Genomic DNA, 15,377 nt, shown 5'->3' with positions numbered 1-15,377 from the left:
ACATTGACAGTATACAAGCTTACCTGAAGCATGTAGATGACTGTGGTTACCTCTTGACCATTACGCTGACTGGGTTGAAAGATCCATGCGCTGGGGAGCATTTCTCCACGAACAGTATCCACACTGGGGCGTGGCATTGTCTCCTCAAATATAGACTGCATGGCCAAAACCCACATATCATCCTAAGAAAAAAAGTACTCATCAAGGTAATGCAGTGATTTCACAAGTGCTACTAATGTATTTGGTAACACATTAGGTCCAATTCTCACTATTTACATGTAGCTTATTAGCATCCATATTACTAGAATATTGGCTCTTATTCTGCATGAACTTATTCTACATTTACTAATCTTACCCAAAACCTAAACGTAACACCTACCCTTACAAATGTAGTGAATGTACTGAGGCAAATTCATCATGTGATCATGTATTTATAAAGTGAATATTTGCAAGATTGGTATGATACATTTTGCATGCTATCGTTTTCCATGATAATGCAAATTCAGTGTTTTTTTGGATAAAGCAAATACCTGTTTCGATTCTGTACTTAGGCAGCAGAAATCCCGTGGCTGTTTAAGCTGGCAATTAGATGTGTCTGTTAACAGGTAGACTACATAAAGGGAAAAAAAGACATATGATAATGTGATCCCTGAAAGGTTATAAAGATAGGTTATTGTTATTTTCACACTTTCTATTAAATAATCTTTAAAACAATACATGATTTTTGTTGAAATAACTTTTATCATTTCCGTGTCACTTTTAATAACTCATTTTAAAGGGCACATATTATGCCCATTTTTACAAGATGTTATACAGTATAAATCTTACTGTGGGTTGGCACAGAGGGGCAACATTTCGATCTCTCTGATGAAGCCAATACGGAAGTGACTTAAACTGCAATTCATCTACTGGCCGCTAGAGGCAGTCTCCAAAAGGGAGTCAATTCCCATAGACCTCCATGTTAAAATGGCCAACTTTACAGTAGAAAAGAATATGTTTACAGCCTGGTACAAAAATAGTTTTTGATCTGTATAGCTAAGTTTACCTTTCATGACAACTGTAAGGGGGGTGAATTATTTTGTAACTCTTCCGTTTAAATTATATTAAGCTTTAAAGTTCTGCATAATTAAGGCCGTGGCCACTTGAGTGAGGGGTGAACAGCCACTGCGGTCACTAGAATCGAGCTAGGCGGGCGTGGTTTTAGCAACCAGACACCTCAGCTTAACCCACATCCCGCCTCTTTACCCATTTCCGGATATCCGCGAGTGATGAGCGATGACGCGCGGCCAAGATGGCGACGGCAGGCAAAGCCTACTTTAAGCTTCAAAAAAGATCTTCAGAAACCAATGGGTGATGTCACGGACACTACGTCCATCTTTTTTTACAGTCTATGGTTGACACCAGCCGCGTTTGAGTGTGGCGCGTTTTTCCGCCAAAGTTCAAATTTTTCAACTCGCGTGGAATTTTATAATTGTAGGGTGGTTGTGTTCACACACTGTACATAAACACACATTTATGTCTAAACACCTTGTAAAAGTGGATTTTGCATAATATATGCCCTTAAATGAAGGCAAGGAAAGTTTATTTATTTTAACATGTCATACACTAAGGTTATTTAATAATAATAATAATAATTCGTTACATTTATATAGCGCTTTTCTCAGTACTCAAAGCGCTTTACATATGAATGGGGGAATCTCCTCAACCACCACCAATTTGCAGCATCCACCTGGATGATGCGACGGCAGCCATATTGCGCCAGAACACCCACCACACACCAGCTTATTAGTAGAGAGGAGACAGACTGATATAGCCAATTAGTATGAGGGATGATTAGTAGGCCAATGGGCAAGTTTGGCCAGGATGCCGGGGCACACCCCTACTCTTTTTCAAAGGACATCCTGGGATTTTTAATGACCACAGAGAGTCAGGACCTCGGTTTAACGTCTCATCCGAAGGACGGTGCTTTTTTGACAGTATAGTGTCCCCGTCACTATACTGGGGTGTTAGGACCCACACAGACCACAGGGTGAGCACCCCCTGCTGGTCTCACTAACACCTCTACCAGCAGCAACCTGGTTTTTCCCAGGTGGTCTCCCATCCAAGTACTGACCAGGCTCAGCTCTGCTTAGCTTCAGTGGGCAAGCTGTCTTGGGCTACAGGGTGATATGGCTGCTGGCCATAATAAAGAAACCATTAATATGGATGGTCATTGCAACTTTGCTAAAATAACAATGCCTTAGACTTTCACAGTACTGTATTTTATTAAAATATTCAAACATATTGCCATGGGGCCTGAGTACAAATTAGCCAGTTGGCCCAGAAACCCTAGCGCCGCCCTTGCATTTCACAGCATTTGAGGGTCTACATGTTTTTTATAGTTGATGGCGAGGTTAGAAACATCACTTCTGTGTCTTACCTAGTTGGTTGCATTCATCCAGTGGTTGTGTCCAGGCAGATCTAACAGACTCGTGGTATAAATGAGTCTTTGAGTGGTCTCGAACAATATACCACAGACTGTCCAGAGGTCTCTCCAGCTCCATCGCTCCGAGAAACCCATGAGCTGTGGTCTTAGCCGTGGCCTTATGAAAGATCTGAACACCTCTTTCCACACCCTGATGCCTGTTCAAGATTGATACATAATGGAAGATGTCTTTGTAAAAGGTTTTTAAAGGTCACGTTCTTCCTGATCCCAATTTTTAAGTTTAGTCAAGTTTATTTATGCTCAAAAAATGTTGCTGTTAGAGCATAAATAAAACCTGCAAAATGATAAAGCTCAAAGTTCACTGCCAGGCGATATATTTTCTTTAACAGAATTCCCCTTTCAAAGACTACAGTGAATGGCCGGTTTGGACTACAGCCCTCTACGTGAAACATGAACACTTGTTATATTGCGCACTGTAAACACAATCAAAGCTTTAAAAACACAGAAAGAACGGGACCTTTAAACATCCCCACCGAATGCATATACATAAGTTTTATTTTACCTCCATTGACTGGTTGCCTTCCCTGCTAGCAGATTCCTCACATCACCACCGGAAGCCAAATATATCTGACAAAATCAGACAAAAATCTAATAAAAGTCCTAAAGTCTATAAAGTAATGTGCTTGCATATTTTGAATTGAACGTCACAATAACATACTTCAGAAATAGCACTGGCAAGAGTGCAGTCTGCAATATCCTGATATGAAGCTGATATAGATGAGGGAGAGCCAAAAGAGAGGGTGCGCTGTCGAGCACAGGGAGGAGATGACGGGGTGGAGGAGGACTCGTATTCAGTGACAAATGTCTCCTGGCTAACATCTAGAGACAAAAGGAGATTAGATGAACAAAGTAGATTTCAAGCATCGTCCTTTTTAGTTTTAAAGTGTTATTGCTCACCCTGGACTGACAACCATCTACGCTGTGCTTTTGAAGTTTGTAAAGGGATCACCGGTGGTCGAGTCCTCACTTTAAATTCTGGGACTCCGTTTATCTTAGGGATGAAGAGATAAAGAGAATTACAAAAAATAAATTTATAGTAATACCATGCAAAGACTTTTTGGTTCCCACCTTACCTGAATTGTTGGTGATGTATTGTCTTTCAGTGTAGCAGCATTGCTACTGTTGTAGCCTGAAGTGGGCCCAGAGGAAAGACTTAGGTTTGATCCAGTGCATAATGTACTGTTACTAATGCGAGTGCGAAAACGCAGGTCATCCTACAATAAGAAAAGAAGAATTAGAGACACAACGGAATTTCGGCCGCCAAAAACGTTCTGCCAAAACGCCATAATCGTTTCGGAACAGTAGAAAAACAGCCAAAAACATAAACCGAAAAATACAAAGTTTGGCATGATGCGCCACTGTCTGTGATCGCACTTTAATGTGTCTCTAGTGTCGGAGATCACAATTACAAAGTTTACAATACAGTTATACAAAAACTATCTTAAAATAACTTTTCGTTTTCAGCCAAGTGCATCCAAAATATTTCGTTTTGGCCCAGAAGTTTCATTTTGGTACGAAGCATCTAAGGGGACATGGAGCAATAATAAAGTAAAACTATCGCGTGCTCACGTGAAACTATCGCGTGCTCACGTGAAACTTTTACATGTGCACGTGAAACCATCGCGTGTGCACGTGAAACTATTGAGTGCCCACGTGAAAAAATTGCGTGCACACGTGAAACTTTCGCTTTCACATGCGCGCGTAAAAGTTTCACGTGAGCATGCAAAACTAAACTTAAAAAAAATTCTGCACATGAAGGTTTCGTGTGAGCACATGAAAGTTTCACGTGAACACATGAAACTAAACTTTAGATTTTTTTTACTCCAATGTCACCGAATAAATTAAAGGGCACCTATTTCATTGCTAAAAACTTTATTTTGTGTATTTGGTATAATACAATGTGTTCACGTGGTTTATGGGTCAAAAAACACCTTATTTTCCATGTAGCTACAGATTTTACTCTCTTCCTGAAACGCACAGATTTGTACAAAACTCGTCGATTTGAAAAGCGCTGTGTCCCTGATTGGCCAGCTAATCTGTACGTTGTGATTGGCCTGAATACCTCTGATGTCAGCCAGAAATGTAATGCTCCTTACCATGTTTGAAAGATTTGCGCATAATGCAATGCTAACAGAAGTTAACTTACAGGCTGAAGCGGGAGGAATTATGATAATGACCGTCTTGTCTACATCACCAATCCCAGGAAGTAAACTGTTGCCTACAGTCCGTGTGTTTGTCGTAGTCCAAGAAAAAATATATACATTGAAGACGTTTACTTTGGGGTTTGTACCTTTTGCAAATCGTTAACATGTACTAATACAAACTTACACACCAAAGGAAATGTAAAATCGTGAATCAGACCATAGGTGCCCTTTAAACTACTTTAAAACAAACTAAAGACAGCAACTCTTTAAGCATAAAAATAAAAATCATAATGACGTTTTCTCTATGGCACTGACCTTCACTGCCTGTGCAAGAGCTTGCTGCTGAATTCGTCTCTTTTCCTGCTCTGTCCTCTCGCGGAGTCTGTGACGTGCACGAGCAATCTCTGCTCTTGCTTCCTCACGGGCTCTGCTGTAGTCACGCAGTAGAAGCTCAATATCAGATGGACACTGACCCTCTCGTCTTGGTGGATCGGGAACTCTGAGGGAGAACACTTGGTTTAGTATGTAAAATTTAAGTCAAACTATGATATACTTTTTGTGTATTTTTTAAATCACCTGCTGGTTTCAACTATTTCTTGGCGGAGCTGCTGGAGATATTCCCTTCGTCTGCTTGGCAGGTCGGAAATTCTCTGAGAATGTTCCCTCTCATGACTTGGAGAGATCCGGTTGTTACCAGGACTCAGGCTTCGAGCTCGACGGCACATCTGGAGACGGACATCTCTTTCTTTTCTTAGGCTTTCAATGCTTTTCTTGTGCCTAATGATACAATTCAATTTCATTCAGTAAAAAGTGCTGAATAAAGTAAAATGTAATAAAATATGCATATTGCACCTGTCAATGAGCTCCTGTTTGGTAAAGGCCGGAGGTTCTTCTTTGGATCCACACTTGAGGATTTTAAGAAGAGTGTCTGTTTCCCCTTGCCCGTAGTGTAACTTGGCCTCCGTGAGTTCAACCGTCAGCTTATGAGGGCTCATATCCAGATGAACAGATGCTAAAACCTGCTCACGCTCTTTTCTCAACTTCACAATTTCTCTTGTCTTTCTATCAGTCTCCTCCAAAGGCTCTGGTCGTTCTGACTCCATTGCTCGCAGGTAATTTGGGCTTAAGTGTTGTCCAGGTAATCTGTTTATTTTATTATGCGTTGATGATGGCTGCTGGTTAATGCCAGACCAGTTAGTAAATTTGTTGTGCATAGGAAGATCATCAGGAATACACTGATGTTCCACAGTTAGGCTGGTCTCTCTCAGAGGATTGATGCTAAGCAGGACATCTGTGTTGCACTCACTTGGCACTATGGACATCACATCATCTTCCTGGTGTTGTGGGGTATTTTGATTTAAATGATCCCAATTCTTGAGCGTATACTCGGGTGATTTGTGATCTTGCTCTAGAATACTACTACCATAAGTCAGTCGATTGTTACAAGAGGACAAATGAAGTCTGCCTGGGATTTTATGTTTGGACTGAGGACCAACTGAGAATGATGCAGATTGCAAATCAACAGTACTACTTGGTGGGGAGAGGCATTTTCTTTGAGGTTCTGATGGTGAAGCATGAGAGCATCTCTTTCTTTCATTAAGCATATATATGTTTTGGGGAGACACGCTTTTTACATTGGTGTATTGGTTAGCTGTGGTATTTTGTTTTTCAGTTGTCTCACGGTTTGTTGATCGCTGGTTATTTGGACATTGTTGGGCGTATCTTGCAGCCTTTACAGTAAGGATAGGTGAGGATGCACGATCCATCAACAAAGCTTTTTTATTACAGCTATTCCTTAGGTCTACACTTTTCTGACAAGTCGGATTCTTCTCTCCCTTTGTTGATGAAGACTGTATTCCTCCAGGATAAATGGATGAAGATTGCTTATCGACTAACGAACTATCTTCCAAGTTATCTCCCAGTCCTTCCAAACTAGTTAAAGTCTGATCTGGGGCAACTGTCTCTAATGAAACAACCTTTGGTGGAGACCCTACAGAATTCTGACTGCCAGCTGCCTTTGAGGTTTTCAGCCGCAAATCAGGGAGGCTTTTAATTCTTTCAAAGTCTGATTCGTTTACACATCTATCCCTGAAGATCTTGGTGTTACCATCCAGCTTAGATACATTACAAGTTTCTGACCCAATTACTTTAACAATAACATTGACCTCATGGGCCATAGCATTCTTTGATGCCTGTGCTGTCTCTGTCTGGATCCCAATGTCCACTGAAGTCTGTGTAGAACAATCTCTCTTGTATTTGTTGCCAGAATTCACAGTTGAAAATTTGAAACAATTTTTAGGACTCTCATTTTTTGGTAGTCTTTCTCCTGTTCGCATACATTGTATGTTGCCCAGAAGATCAGAGGTGTCATATATCAAATCGGAGAGATGTTCGGACATGTTCTGAAGACTTGTCCATGTGTTTGGAGCTCCAATTCCTGGTTTAGATACTGGTGTCTGAGTGCTGCTTCTTATGTGACAATGCCTTCTTTTAAGGTTTTTATCAACCTCAATAGTTTGTACACCGTGATCACACTTGCCTGGACTGGTATGCCCATTTTTCTGCGAATCATACTTGGAAGAACAGACCAGAACTATTTCGTCAACTTGACCTGAGCTATGGCATAATTCCTCTTTAGAGTCACATTTTAAAGCTGTTATGGTCTTCTTATTTGAGCCATTAGAACAATAAGGTGGTGTCATCAGTAAAGGCCCAGAAGAAATTTGATCTCTAGAACCTTCATTACTACTCAGTGTGCTAGGGAGTCCTTTTTGATTCGCATAAGTGCTCAAATGGGAACTAAAAGGGGAGTTCTGAATATTTAATCCATTGTCTACGCTACAGCACCTTGTAATATTTTTGTTAGGACAATTGAGGGGTGAATTTTTGGAAGATATATTGGCAGCACTGCCAAAGGCCTGGTTTTTGTGGACTGCTCTGTCCAACCCCATAGCAGTTCTTGTATGAATAAAAGGGTTAATATCACTTGAGACAAAATGCATTGCAGAATCGTTTGCCTGCAAATCTGCATCCTGAAGTTGTTGGTCTTTGGTAGAAGGATTCCTCCTTAAATAAATGTCTTCATCATCACCTTTTTGCATTTTTTCAGTGGAGCCATGCACCCCCTTACCTGTAGTAGTCTCATTCTCAAGCTGCTGGGTGTGTCTCAGTCCTGGTAGTGTTTGTAATGATCTTAGACTAGTTGCTGAAGATAAAGATGTGCTTTTTTGTGGATTTCTGAGTCTATTATGAACAACAGGATTTTGCCTGCTAGGGGTCTGTAAAGCACATTTAGGATGGTGGCCCTTAACATGCACATGCATTTTAGATGCGTCACCTTCATCTAAGGATAAATCATGTGTAGAATCAGTGGATGAACTTGACGGTGCCTTAAAGTGGGCCTTCTTCCTATATCGCTTTTGCTTTTCTCTTTTCTCATCATTATGACTCTTGTTATCAACATGTTTTGAAGCATCCACTGTTGTGAAATGTTCTTCTTTTTTAGATTTAAATGTATAATTGTAATGTCCCTTCTGGTTTTGATTGGCAGTAGTCTGTTTTGCATTGCGATATACCTCAGTTATTGAGGGCTTGACCATATCTTTATCAGGCTCAGTTGAGTGGGGCTTTTGAAGAGCAGATGGCTCATCATTTTTCACATATTGGTTAAAACAGTTCTGTTCTCCCTTCATGCAGTCATTGTTATCTTGAGATTTAGTCATCATTTGCAACTGATTTTCTGATTGTGGAAAATCCTGTGGAGTATTTTTACTAATACAAGTTTTGAGCACACTGTCCATCTTTGACTGTGAGGTACTGCGAAGTTGCGGTGCCTGATTGAAATCTAAAAGAATCTGACCTTTTCTTATATCATCAGAGCTGTGACTGTGATATATTTGATCCACAGATTTTTCTTTATTCTCATCCCCACAAATCCCAATAGAAATGGTAGAGTTTCCTAAGGGATGTTGAGCACCCATTTTATCTGGGCTTGCAGACCTGCGATCCTTTCCAAGGATTCCTGGACCAAATTCATAAAACGCTAGCTTGCTTAAAGAAACATGGTGATTGTCATGTGACTGATCCATAACTGAGTCAGATGAAATTGAATTTATATTTCCCTTTTTAATTTGGCCCTCTGAATTAGTATTAGGTAACATTGCACCGGCACTCTCCACCAATGTATTAGCCACATTTATATCTTTTCCTTCAAACTGCACACCAATATGATTCCCAGTTGCTTCAAAAGGTAGTGAGACCTGAGGAATATTGCTTTCACTGGACAGAGTATTTGGTGAACACAAAGTTTCACTGAAAAGTTTTAAATGTCGAAGTAGTTTAGAGTCAAATGTGTTCTCTTGTGTTTTTGTAAGGTCCAACAAACTTTTTGTTGTATTGTTGACCATTTGGGCATTCTGCTGGTCAATCTTCCTGATTTGATCCAACATATTTGTTTGTTCAAGAGATGGACTTTCTTGTGCAAACATACAGGAAATCATTGGGTTTATTACAGTAACTTTGCCATGCTCCATATTCGCTATGGTGGTGAAATCTTTCTTTTGAACAGTTTTTGGAGCATCCAGACGTTTAGTACTGTCTCTTAATTTACTGTCATGTGAAACCACTGATTTATTCCCATTTTGTCCATCTGGTCCCTGTGCTTCGATGGCACAATATTCCACTGAAGTCATGTTATCACTGATTCCTACTTGTTCATGTCCTTTGTTTGTAGATGATCTTTCTATAAAGCTCAGCTGTGTCTCATTTACTATAGTTGTAGATTGTCTTGATTTTGTTTGTGTATTATAGTTTCCCAAATGCTCTGTAGTGTTATCTGTAAGCAACTCTGATTTAGCCATAGATGATTTGGCCTGTAAGCCATTACCCTCAACAAGTAGACCATGATTGTCCTTGTATTCAAATCCACGTGTGCTTTTCTTTGACTTCAGGTGTTCCAGCTGAGCTGAAGAAATGTTTTCTTTGGTTGTGTCTGACTTGAGATCTTCTCCAGAATCTTCTCTTAGAGACATTGTAAAATGTTGCTTTACCACCTCTGATATTTTATCATTAATGGCAGAGTCACTCATCTGGAAATATCTGTTATTAAACATCTTCCTTTCCATAATCTGAATGGCACCCTTTTTGTCCTCCTCCTTACAGTTTACATAAATGTTTTCAAACTCTGAATTTGTAGTGGTCAATTCACCATCACATTCACTGCTATCATTTCTAGAAATATTGCTATGATCTCTATTGGTTACAGCTTTGTGAGCATCACTGGCACATTTTATCTCCTTCATTTCCTGCTCTTCATTTGAGTTTTCCATCTTGTTTGCTATGTTCAAATCTTCAAAAGTTGTCAGCTTTGTTAATAATTCGCTATTGATGGTTGAACAATCAGAACTGTTGACATCTGAACAAGCAGACTGTTCCTCATCAGTAGTTAATAGTGATAATTTATAATCTGAAACATCTCCATCACATTTCTTTGGTGGGTTGATGTGTCTAATAAGGACTTCTTTGTTCATTTGACCTATTGTGACTGGATCACTCAACAACCGCACAACACAGTGTTCATTATCAAAGCTAGTAACATTTTCATCATGCTTCTTTGATTGTTCGATTGTCAATGCATTATCTTTGGTAGCAATTTTAGTGCACTGTTTAGAGTAGACACAATCGTAGTCTTCATGACATTCCTCAAACGTTTTCCCATTGCTTTTGTTCAATTGAACATCTCCTTTATTGTTAGAGTGATGTTCCATCCCGATATGAGATACATTTAGTAATCCTTGCCATGCTTCAGAGTTTTTGACTTCTGTATCTACTGATCCATGGCATAATAAAAGCTGACCTGACCTTAAATTGTCTGACTTCAGAGAAGAATGTCCTGGGTATGCTTGGTAACCAGATTGGTTGTCTCCTCTAATTGGTTGATCTTTCCTACTAGATTTATCTTGAAAGCCCTGTAAAGTATCCATACCTGTTGAGATGTCACCATCTTTGGAAAAAGAGTGAATCATCAGTTCTTCAGTCGCTGTGTATTCCAACAGCTTAAAGTTATTGGTTGGTTTATTTGTGTGTGCTACATCATCTGAACTTGTATCTGCATTGGTAGTTGGCTCTTTAATATCCTTCAACATCTTAACACTCTTCTGCACTGTTATAAAACTAAGATCGCTTTCATTACTATTTAATATTAAGGTATTCTCAAAGGACGTGTTGCTCTGTTCCTCAAGAGTGGCATTGTTCCCCTGAGTGGAGTCGGAGCGAGGTGAGCTCTGGTCTTCTGAGATGTTCATGTTGTCTGAGAGCTCCAGACTAGTAAGGCTTTGGAAACTGTTCTCTCTAGGTGTGTATAAGTCCTGTTTGGATGAGTGTCCTGAAGTGCTTATAATTCTGGGGCTGTCTACTGCATCAGTGGATGACCAAGCGTCAGTAAAAGCGAGCACATCTGGTTCTTTTATACTAGCACCGCTGCAAGGTCTACATTCAGACACTAGTGTTGAAATTTCCCTAGCCATGCCTTTGTCACTTTCCATTTTAAACTTTGAGCTCCAGAAAGCCTCAGCAGGTACTTCTTTGGATATTTCCATCTCTTCTTTATTAGTGGTTGGTTGAGAGCTGCACAATGGTGGTGGTTTACCAAAGGTCAAGGGGCTGGAAACTTTATTAAGTATGTGGGCTGGTCTGGCAGTAAAATCCTTCGCACTGCTCTCCATTACAAGAGAGTCCTGAGACATCTGACTGTTGTCACTTTCAGCTTCACTGAAATCACATTCCTCCTGCTTAAGCTGCTTAGCCAGAGCTGTAGCATAAGCCGAGGAGAGAGAATCCAATGAATAAATACTATCACAGTCTGAAGATCCATTGCGATCATCCTCGCCAACCCACCCAACTGGTTCTTTTCGTACTTCGACCAATTTGTTGGTGGTATTTGTCAGAGTTTCTGTGCTATGCCAGTGCCTCTGTTGCAGATATTTTAGTGAACTAAGCTGCTCCAAGCATTCATAGGACTTTGTCGATTTGATAGAGCATTTTTCCCCTTTTGCAGTTTTGGTTTTGTCTGACTGACCGATTGTCTTGTTCAAAGATTTCACACTTCTGCTTCCATGTGACCCTGATGGCGGCTTGCGGAAAACCTTCGCCAAGGCAGTCTTGATACCAGGGCCAACAGAGCGTGAAAAAACTTTGCGAATGGTCTCCAAACCTTTACTCCGATCTTGAGATAAACTCTTTGTTCCCTTGACTAAACCTTTTTGTGCGGTTAATTGCTTTATTATTGGTAATACTTTTCTAGTGGCTTTCGAGGTTGGATCCAGACAAAGCTTGTCTTGGTCACTTGCATTTTTCTTGACTAACAACCTTGATAAAGCAGCTTTGGTTTCAGTCATTTCAGCTGATCTCGCTTCTTTGAGGGAACTTTTGAGGCTTTCTGAAGAACTTTGCCAACTTGAGGATCTTTGGTATCTTGAGGGCATCGTGTTTGAACGCCTTCTAATCTTTTGATCTTGAAGACATTCATCAAAGACTGATTTAGTGGTGCAAGTAAAACCAGAGAGAGATGCTGATGATGTATTTCTTTTAAGAAACTGGCTGTATTGGGGGGAAAAACTGTAATTAGCCTCTGTCTCATTAAACAGTAATCATAATATTAACTCACTGTTCATGATATTGATCAGTTACCTGACAGGTAGATTTACTTTAAAAATGTATTTAGTTACATTAAAATGAATTATAATCTTCACATGATTAACTCCATGTTCAGTAAAATGTACTCCAGCATTATCAGACCAGGTAAATTTAAATACTTAAATGTTTGTTTATTCTTAACGCCATTCCAGCATCTACGTTTATATTTATGGCTAGAACTGGTTAAATCCATACACCACTTAATCCACCCAAGTTGATCCATACACACGTTGGGGAAGGGGCAATTTGGCATCTTCAATTCACCTAACATGCATGTTTTTGGCCTTTGGGAGAAAACCGGAGTAAACGCTGACACAGGGAGAACATGCATACTCCACAAAGAAAGGCCACCTGACCTAGCCGGGACTTCTTATTGTGAGGCAACAGTGCTACCCACTGAGCCAGTGTGCTGCCCCAAATATTGAAATGTTAAATGTGATTCAGTGAACCAAAAGATCTCTACCTGAAAATTGGATTATGCTGAGGGTACAGCCTGGACAGCAGGTCAGCAGAGAAGGAATGTCTTCGCAAAGTCATTGGGCGTCCCCTGGATCTAAAGGGGTACCCCAGTTCTGGAGATAATGCTTCATCTCCCCCTTTAAGAAGTTCATTTTCTAGTCTCTGCAGTTCTCGCTTTGCCTCCAGTAGATGGCGCTTTCTTGCAATCTTCTCCAGCTGATAATGTAACCTTTTGCGTCGCACCCGGTTCTCAGCTCTGCGCAAAGTGTGGTGTTTCAGTAGTTCCTCCTGCACCACCCTTTTCCTTTCACCCATCAAAAATAATGGTGATACTGTTTCAGCTCTGCTTTCCTCAACATCCGACGAACCAGTGACCAGAGCAAGAAGACTGAGATCTGTCTGAACCCCTGACTCCAGTGTTCCCTTCTCCCTTTGGACTGCAAGTCGTTGCTTTTCTTGTACGATCCACTTCTGGACTTAAGGTACAGAAATTTAGAGCATTAGGCTGTGCAACTGAAATAACAGTGGATGTGAACAGTTATTCTAGGTTTTGGAAGATCATTTGAGAGTTTTGACTAGGGTTATACACTGTCAAACGACATTTATTTAAAGGAAAACACCACCGTTTTTCAATATTTTACTATGTTCTTACCTCAACTTAGATGAATTAATACATACCTATGTTTTTTCAATGCCTGCACTTTTAATCTTTGTACAGCGCTTCTTGAATGTGTTAGCATTTAGCCTAGCCACATTCATTCATATGGCTCCAAACAAAAGTTTTATTTTGTGCCACCGTGCTTACTCGTGTAACTACTCGTGTCTTTAAATAGGGAAAACAAGTGTTTGGTGGCTTATAAATTCATCCCTGTTCGGAGCCATAGGAATGAATGGGGCTAGGCTAAATGCTAACAAATGCTAACTTTGCTGTACAAAGATTTAAAGTGCACGCATTGAAAAAAGATAGGTATGTATTAATTTGTCTAAGTTGAGGTAAGAACATAGTAAAATATTAAAAAACACTGTAAAAAGATTTCTTGGTTCAACTTACTTATAAAGTAAGTGTTCATGTTGCCTTAACTCTTTCCCTGCCATTGACGAGTTATCTCGTCAATCTGCAATAACGCTATTATCCACCAGGTGGCGCTCTTCCGCAACTTATAAAAACCGGAAGTATTGCCATAGGGCAAACAGCTGCATGTCCGTGTATGTTTTAAAGATCGCTCTGCATCTGATCTCTATCAAAAGTCCTTCACAAAAATGGAATTATCTCAGCTTTTTGCTCAAAATTTGGTGTTTTTGATGAAACCTACATATATTTGAGAGGTGATAAAAACAGAACACATGAAGGTAGGATGAAACGGATTTTTTTGTTTGAAAGCAGAGGGTCTGTTCTTTTATTTCATATATTGTTTATATGTTTAAAAAGGAGCATTTTCTGGAAGACATTAAACTTTTGTGAAAATCATGAAAAATGCTGGCGGTGAAAGAGTTAAAATTTTGAGTTAATTCAACTTAAAAATATTAGTTAACTAAAAAAGTTATCGAGTCAACTAATATTGAAATAAGTTAAATTACCTCAAAATATAAAGCCAGCACAAACTTTTTTAAGTTATAAAAATAAAAATTGATCTTAAAAACACAAATACCAGGTTCAAAATTACCAACATTTTTTAAAAAGCATTATGTCACAGCAACGAGCATTTAATTACGACTCAGTCCATCAGTGTTTAGTACTCACTGTCAGTGTGTTGCTGTTGGAGACGGGCCTGCTCTCTTTCCAGATCTCTTTCTGCTTTTTTCTGTTCCAGTCGAATCGCTTCTCGTAGACACTGTATGTACCACTGCTGCTCCTCTAGTCGCTGTCTGGGGTCTGCCCCATTGCCATTCACATTACAACCTGCAACCCTGAGTACACAACACCATAATGAGGATGAGACACCAACCCACCAAAAAACAATGTGACTGCGAGTGCTGAAAAGCATAAATAAACCTCAGTTATTTGACTGTTACATTGCAAAGCCAACACACTCATTCTCTTTCATCTAATCTTTCTTTTGTTGTTTTATTACTCCTTTCAGTAACCAAGGAACACAAAGTGAACACTATAAACAATGTTTCCCCAAAGGACTCATTACCAAGACGTTTTTCATGGTTCTTTTAATTAACCAAAACATATTTACCTGGAGTCAGACTCTGTAGAAATCAGACCACCTTCACTATTCTGCACAAAGCACAAAATTATTTTGAAAACACATTTTTTCCAAAAACGTATAATGTAGTGCATATAACAACATTTCTTAAATGATGACAGTTAACTTTAATTTAATTTATTTACAATAAACTAATATGTTTAGAAATGTATCTCAATTTATTACTTGGCCTTACTTAAAGGCGGAGTCCACGATGTTTGAAAAACGCGTTGGAAAAGGAGACGGGCCGACTACCAAAACACACTTATAGCCAATAAAATCAAATCAAATGCCGGGTTGCGTATGTGTGGGGCGGGTCTATCAACAGAAGGTCCAGATTCTATTGGGGTAGGGGCGTGTTTGTTTAGGTGATTTCAAATATCAACATTGGCTTTCAAACATCAT

General features: G+C 39.7%; 1 protein-coding gene and 1 long non-coding RNA gene across 2 annotated transcripts in view; one reads left to right on the top strand and one right to left on the bottom strand.

Moving 5' to 3' along the window:
• LOC129417650 (uncharacterized) overlaps window positions 1–15,377 on the bottom strand; it is a 63,743-nt gene that overhangs the window by 2,132 nt on the left and 46,234 nt on the right. The window contains exons 19-31 of the mRNA XM_073864786.1: window positions 14,964–15,004; window positions 14,522–14,688; window positions 12,785–13,256; window positions 5,482–12,225; window positions 5,206–5,406; window positions 4,945–5,128; window positions 3,559–3,699; window positions 3,383–3,476; window positions 3,144–3,304; window positions 2,988–3,052; window positions 2,420–2,622; window positions 531–610; window positions 24–182 (exon numbers count right to left, since the gene is read on the bottom strand). Of these exons, the coding sequence (XP_073720887.1) occupies window positions 24–182; window positions 531–610; window positions 2,420–2,622; window positions 2,988–3,052; window positions 3,144–3,304; window positions 3,383–3,476; window positions 3,559–3,699; window positions 4,945–5,128; window positions 5,206–5,406; window positions 5,482–12,225; window positions 12,785–13,256; window positions 14,522–14,688; window positions 14,964–15,004 (8,712 nt within the window). The remainder of the gene's footprint in view (window positions 1–23; window positions 183–530; window positions 611–2,419; window positions 2,623–2,987; window positions 3,053–3,143; window positions 3,305–3,382; window positions 3,477–3,558; window positions 3,700–4,944; window positions 5,129–5,205; window positions 5,407–5,481; window positions 12,226–12,784; window positions 13,257–14,521; window positions 14,689–14,963; window positions 15,005–15,377) is intronic.
• The window catches only part of LOC129417654 (uncharacterized), a 69,325-nt gene that overhangs the window by 23,544 nt on the left and 30,404 nt on the right, over window positions 1–15,377 (top strand). The gene's annotated exons all lie outside the window — the stretch shown is intronic.

The sequence above is a fragment of the Misgurnus anguillicaudatus genome, unplaced genomic scaffold, assembly GCF_027580225.2.
Source record: "Misgurnus anguillicaudatus unplaced genomic scaffold, ASM2758022v2 HiC_scaffold_28, whole genome shotgun sequence".
Taxonomy (NCBI): Eukaryota; Metazoa; Chordata; class Actinopteri; order Cypriniformes; family Cobitidae; genus Misgurnus; species Misgurnus anguillicaudatus.
Note: the sequence above shows the minus strand (reverse complement) of the source record. Positions and strands in the feature narration are given on the sequence as shown.